Here is a 7,069-nt window from a genome sequence, read left to right on the forward strand (position 1 = left end):
CAAAGAAATATTTGAGGCTTTTATGGTCCGAGTAAATTGTACATCTCGTACCATATAGGTAGTGTCTCCAAATCTTTAAGGCGAACACTACCGCTGCCAATTCCAGATCGTGCATTGGGTAGTTTACCTCATGGGGCTTTAATTGTCGCGAAGCATACGTGATAACCCTTCCCCTTTGCATCAAAACACAACCTAAACCCTGTTGTGAGGCGTCTGAATAAACAACCAGATCTTCAGTCCCATCTGGCAATGTCAAGACCGGAGGACTCGACAGTTTCTCCTTTAATATTCGAAAGGCCTCCTCCTGTTCTTTACCCCATACAAACTTTTCTTTCTTTCTCGTTAGTTTTGTTAAAGGTAAGGCTATCTTCGAGAAATCCTGTATGAACCTTTTGTAGTACCCCACGAGGCCTAGAAAACTTCTTATTTCAGTTGGATTTTTCGGGGAAACCCATTTCATTATGACATCAATCTTCGACGGATCTACCAAAACATCTTCCGAATTGATTACATGACCCAGAAACTGCACCTCTCTGAGCCAGAAGGCACACTTCGAGAATTTCGCAAAAAGTTTTTCTTTACAGAGAATTTCAAGTACTTCTCGCAAATGCCTCGCATGTTCAGCCTTACTTCGGGAATAAACTAGGATATCGTCTATGAATACGATCACGGACTTATCTAACATAGGTCGGTATACCCGGTTCATAAGATCCATAAACGCTGTTGGAGCGTTCGTTAACCCAAAGGACATAACTAGGAACTCATAATGTCCATATCGAGTTCTAAATGTGGTCTTCGCAATGTCTTCTCCTTCTACCCTGACTTGATGATACCCTAAACGCAGGTCAATCTTAGAGAACCAACTAGCCCCTTGTAATTGATCAAAAAGATCGTCAATTCTAGGTAAAGGGTAGCGGTTCTTCACGGTCAGCTTATTTAATTCTCTGTAATCGATGCACATGACCATCGACCCATCTTTCTTCTTAGCAAATAAGACAGGCGCTCCCCATGGTGACACACTCGGGCGTATAAAGCCCTTATCTAGCAAATCTTGTAATTGTGTCATTACTCCCGCATCTCGGTGGGAGCCAGTCTATAAGGAGCCTTCGCAACTGGCTTCGCACCCGGATTCAATTCAATGTGAAACTCTATTTCCCGTTCGGGAGGGAGTCCCGGCAATTTCTCCGGAAATACATCCGGAAATTCGTTCACGACCTCAACATCTTCAAGCTTCGGGAGGGTTTGTCGAGAGTCTACTACATAAGCTAGGTATGCTCTACTCCCGTTAAGCACGTATTTAACAGCTTGAACAAGGGTGCACAATTTGGTTTCCACATTTCTCTCCCCTTGAATACTCAAATGCCTTCCACTTGGTGCTTGAACAAACATTATCTTACTTTCACAATTAATTTCTACACGGTGTCGTGCCAACCAATCCATTCCCACTGTCATTTTAAATTCCCCCAAAACCATAGGTATGAGGTCGATATCGAATTCTTCATCTTCTATAGTAAATTTGCAATTTCTACAAATCTCGTGTAACATATAGGTCTTGCTATCGGCTATTTCTACTTCTAAAGGCATCGGCATTCGTTCAATCTTAAATGAAGGATGTTGTACGATTTCATTTGAAATAAACGACATAGTGGCTCTGTTATCAAACAAAACATGAACCAGCATATAATTTAATAAGAAGATACCTGAAACGACATTTGGATGAACCTTAGCCTCCTCGGATGTGATTTGGAACATCCTTCCTTTAGCCCTAGAACCCTCTTGCTTCTTGTCTTCCTTTTTCGACTCTTGCTGAAGTTTTGGACATTGATAAGTCTTCGGGCTATTTGGACATTGATAAGACGAATGTCCCTTCTTACCACATTTGTAGCACCCCTTCTTGCCTAACAGACACTCTCCAGTATGAAGTTTTCTACAAGTCTTGCAAGGAGTAATACCACCCTTCGACTTATATTTCCTTCCTTGCTCTTGATACTTCTCCTTTTTAGATGGACTCGAACCTGCACCTTTTTCACTTGATCTCTTTTCACCACGTTCTTCTTGCCTCTTAATTTCGATTTCTCTATCTCGTGCCAGATTGATAAGCTCATCAAGGGTCTCACATTTCGAGGGAATGATGAACTCCCTAAATTCCGCCTTTAATACCTCGTAAAAGCGATTGATCTTCATCCTTTCACTCTTCACAAAATCCCCACAGAACTTCATCTTATCCATGAAAGTATTTGATATTTCATTTATTGACTCGTTTTTCTGTCGGAGGCGTAAGAAATCCTCTTGAATCTTATCAATAGCCGACTGAGGGCAATGGTATCTCATAAAGGGCTCCTTAAATTCTTGCCAAGTCATCATTTTCCTGTCGGAGTCGGAGGCGCAAGAAATCCTACTGAATTTTATCAATAGCCGACTGAGGGCAATGGTATCTCATAAAGGGCTCCTTAAATTCTTGCCAAGTCATCATTTGGGGTCTATCCTCCCCTATTTCCTTGCTATGCGCATCCCACCAATCTTTCGGCTGGAGAGTGAGTTGGCCAGTAGCAAACATCACTTGATCTTCCTTATCGCACCGACTTCGGATAAATACTACTTCTATATTTGAAATCCATCTTTGGCATGCAATCGGGTCGATTTTACCATTATACGTTGCGGGATTGCACGCCATGAAGTCCTTATACGTGCACCGTCGTTCTTTGCTTTTGCTTTTAGATCCCTCAATCAGTTCTTTCAACTCTTCGATTTTGCTAGTCATCATGGCATCCTCGACTCCCAATACCCGACTTTCTACCTCTTGAGCTAATCGTGGGATATTGGCTTGCATAACCCCTTCTTCTACTTCTGTGACTTTGCTATTAAATGCTTCTTGTCTAGCCATATCATCATTATCATCATTCACGTTTCTTGCATCAGCCATCTACACAATGTCACGTTTTTGTTTAATACAAATCAAAAGCTTTCAATTTATCATACACTTCTACTCTCGATTACTGTTTACGTAACCGTGCATTTAATTTTTTAACTTCTTAAACTCCATCATTCATTTCATGTTAATCATTATACTACCTTCAATTCCTAAGAATTCTTTTCATTGCGATCACAAGTGGTGATCACAGGTACTTAGTTATTCTTAATAAGACTTTACGTCATCATTTTATAGGTCATTTGATAGATCGGAAACTCCAATTTCGAAGAACAAACAAAACAGCGTTTTGTGTTTTCGCCTGGAATCGGCGACGGGTTCAAAATACTGGTGTCGGCCACATTCTCCCATAGACAGCCGACTAAGGCGTCGGCCTAAAAAGGAGGGGGCGTCGGGAACGGGTGTCCAGCCGTCGACGACGGCCTGCCATTTGTTGATTCGCTGCTGCTTCTATTTTAAGTGTTTTAACTCTTTCTCGAGTCCGTTTCCAGCCGTACGGTCCCTGGAATTCATCGTTTCGCCCTCCATAATTATTCCTTCACATACTTAACTTAACTTTATATCTCAAGCACATTACATATACTTGCATTCATCGAGAACATAAATTGTTACCTCGTTGGCAATCTTGGAGCGAGCACACTTTCGAATGAGTCGTCGGTTTGAGTTCAAGCATCGCGTTAAAAGCTTGAATCCCTCAAACCTAGGCTCTAATACCAACTTGTAAGGAACGCTTTTTCGTCTTTATAAAATAACATACAAGGGCGATTTAAAGATTTCAAAATAACAACATTAATACATACTTTTGACAAAATTTGCGCATGACCCGTCCGTAAAACGGATATACCCCTGTTTTAACCATAATTAAGACAATACCATTCTACAATTCATTCGACAAGACACTACTAAAAACCAAGACATCAAGTGTTAAAATGTATGTCTACTAACAAGTTGTACAAAATAGGTATTTTGACCCAAAACTTTAGTACAAACTAGCGGAAGCGCTTGGTATGACATATCATGAACACGTGCTCGCTCCAATTCTCCAAGTCGCCTAAATTGAGGATTTACCTACACTCAACAACAAAGCTTAAAAAAATTAGTCATAATACTTGTTTCGCTTCCAATACCATCATTTTAGTTCCATTCGTTTATGTACTTCCATTTCTCTTATGCATTCGATTACCCAATTAAATGGGTATGGCATATACTCTAATAATGAGATTCAAGCATACGACTTACGACCCGGTAAGAATGGGTTAATTGCTTTCGACATAATCTTTCGTTCTATTCGTATAACGGATTGAACTTCATACATTCTTAATTGCATTCATGACCACCCATTCTAAATGGGTGGCACCTTATTCTTACTCGACTTGTTCAACTCGAACCGGTCAATTTGCATATCTTATTATAGCCTTCGTTAACATAACCAAATCCGCAAGGGATTTGCTATCTACTTACTAACCACCATAATCATTATAACAAGGGTTGTTTTTCATGATTATTAACAAAAATTTAAGTAAGGTTTTGTATGCAATGGAACATACCTCGATCTTGTGAGCCTTCCGATTTCTTAGTACTTGAACCTTCTTCCTTCACGCCTATATCAACACATCCATTCATTCATTTAGCACCACAAATTTCATTCCATTATTTTCCAAATTACACATAATTGTTCTTTCAAGCATTTCATCAAACACCTAGTGTGCGTTACATTACTAGAGCACAATGTACAAGCATTCAAAGCATGACTTTACTAGTTCATCTTGTATGTCATCAATAATCAATCTAGTTCTTACAATTCTTTTATTCTACATTAATTTATCTAACATTCGAGCTTTATAAGCAAGATCATATATCACAATTACACATAGTTACCTCTACTTGATCATGCTTTCATGCTAATTTTTCATCAAGTGGGTTTCTAGAATTTTCTTTCAATTAAACTAAAATCAAGCATGATTTCTACTCTAAGGAGTAACCCTAACATCCAATTTAGACAAATCATACCACAAATTCATGTTTGGGTTGAAACCCTTTTTCTAAAATTTCACCAAATCAAGAAATTTGACTTACCACTTCACTAGGTATGCTTAGATGATCGAAAATTCAAGACATGCAGCCAATTGACATTGAATTCTCTTGCTAACTGATGAGTTTTGCAAGAACAAGGGTAAACCCTTGTTTCTCCTGTCCTTGGTCAATCCCAGATCACGCACAGAGTGTGTGTTTGGGGTTTAGGCATTACTAACCCTTTATTCATTACAATTTTTCATATTACCCCCCTCAAGCTTGTTAAGTGTTTGATTTGAACACTTCCCATGATTTAACTTATAATTTTTCATAATCCACCATCAATATTAATTTTTATTCATTTTTCGCTTATTCCCGTATTAAAATAATATCGGGGTGTTACAAGTCTACCCCCTTAAAAGAGGTTTCGTCCCCGAAACCTGGGCACATAACAATTTAAACGTGCACATACCAAAAAGAAAAGGATAGTGCTTCCTCATTTCATCTTCCGCTTCCCATGTGAGTTCCGACCCCTTTCGGTGTTGCCATTGAACCAACACTTGTCTAACAACTTTGTTGCGAAGATTCTGCACCTTGACGTCTTTAATGGCTATTGGTCTTTCGACATAATTCAACCCCTCGGTCAACTTGATGTCATCGAGAGGTAATAATGTTGTTTCATCCGCAAGACACTTCCTCAACTATGACACGTGGAAGGTATTGTGAATCCTGTCTAGAGTAGGAGGTAATTCTAATCGATATGCAACTCTTCCAACTCGAGCCAAGATTTTAAACGGTCCAATATATCGAGGGCCTAACTTACCCCGTTTGCGAAAACGGATTATACCCTTCCATGGGGACACCTTCAGCAGAACGTAATCTCCGATTTGAAAATCAATAGGACGCCTTCTCTTGTCTGCATAAGCTTTTTGCCGATCCTGGGCTGCTTTCAGTCGAGCTCTAATCAATTCAATCTTTTCATTTGTTACTGCTATTAAATCACTTGGCGCAAGCTCTCTTTTCCCCACATCACCCCAGCATACGGGAGTTCTACATTTTCTCCCGTACAGTAATTCATAAGGAGCCATTTGAATGCCACTATGGTAACTATTATTATAAGAGAATTCCACTAGTGGTAAATGGTCATCCCAATTTCCCCCAAAGTCTAAGGCACACGCTCTCAACATATCGATAAGTGTTTGAATGGTTCTTTCTGACTGACCATCAGTCTAAGGGTGGTAGGCGGTGCTTATGTGTAGCTTCGTGCCCACACTCTCGTGAAACTTTTGCCAGTAACGAGAGGTGAATCTAGTATCCCGATCCGAGACGATTGACACGGGCACTCCGTGTCGAGATATGATCTCATTCATATATATTTCAGCCATTCTCTCAGAAGAGTAAGCCTCTTTGATGGGTAGAAAATGAGCGCTTTTCATAAGTCGATCTACGATTACCCATATTGTGTCGTGCCCCTTTTTCGTTCTAGGAAGCTTGGTTACCAAATCCATCGTTAGTTCCTCCCATTTCCAAATCAGAATATCTAAAGGTTGCAATTCCTCATATGGTTTTTGATGCTCTGCTTTCACTTGGGAACATGTTAAGCATTTCGCGACATACTTAACAATATCACGTTTCATGCCCGGCCACCAATAATTGGTCTTCAAGTCCCGATACATCTTTGTAGCCCCGGGGTGGATTGAATATTGTGACTTATGAGCTTCCTCAAGTAACGCGGTCTTGACCTCGCAGAAACGAGGTATCCAAATTCGGCCGAATCTCATCTTGAGTCCAGTCGAATTTTCTTCTAGTTTATCGGCTACACCTTTTAATCTTTCTTTCTGTAAGTCTTCCGCTCCAAGCGACCTTATTTGGGAATCTCATATCATATCAAGCAAACCGGTGTAACTATCATCTTCATAGATCTCACTTGAACCGAAGGTGGAGACTCCTTTCGGCTTAGTGCATCCGCCACCACGTTCGCCTTTCCCGGGTGGTAAAGGATGTTGCAATCATAATCTTTAATCAGTTCTAACCATCTTCGTTGCCTCATCTTCAAGTCTTTCTATTCAAAGAAATATTTGAGGCTTTTATGGTCCGAGTAAATTATACATCTCATACCATATAGGT

General features: G+C 40.1%; 1 protein-coding gene across 1 annotated transcript; it reads right to left on the reverse strand.

Moving 5' to 3' along the window:
- Positions 1 to 1,065: 1,065 nt before the first annotated feature.
- Positions 1,066 to 2,361, reverse strand: LOC110881797. Its single transcript, XM_022129948.1, has one exon. The coding sequence runs from the start codon at positions 2,359 to 2,361 to the stop codon at positions 1,066 to 1,068; it is 1,296 nt and encodes a 431-aa protein (XP_021985640.1).
- Between the last annotated feature and the right edge of the window lie 4,708 nt (positions 2,362 to 7,069).

The sequence above is a fragment of the Helianthus annuus genome, chromosome 10 (assembly GCF_002127325.2).
Source record: "Helianthus annuus cultivar XRQ/B chromosome 10, HanXRQr2.0-SUNRISE, whole genome shotgun sequence".
Lineage (NCBI taxonomy): Eukaryota > Viridiplantae > Streptophyta > Magnoliopsida > Asterales > Asteraceae > Helianthus > Helianthus annuus.

Coding starts and splice junctions, on each gene's coding strand:
- LOC110881797 (XM_022129948.1), bottom strand. CDS start 2,361: ATGACTTGGCAAGAATTTAAGGAGCCCTTTATGAGATACCATTGCCCT.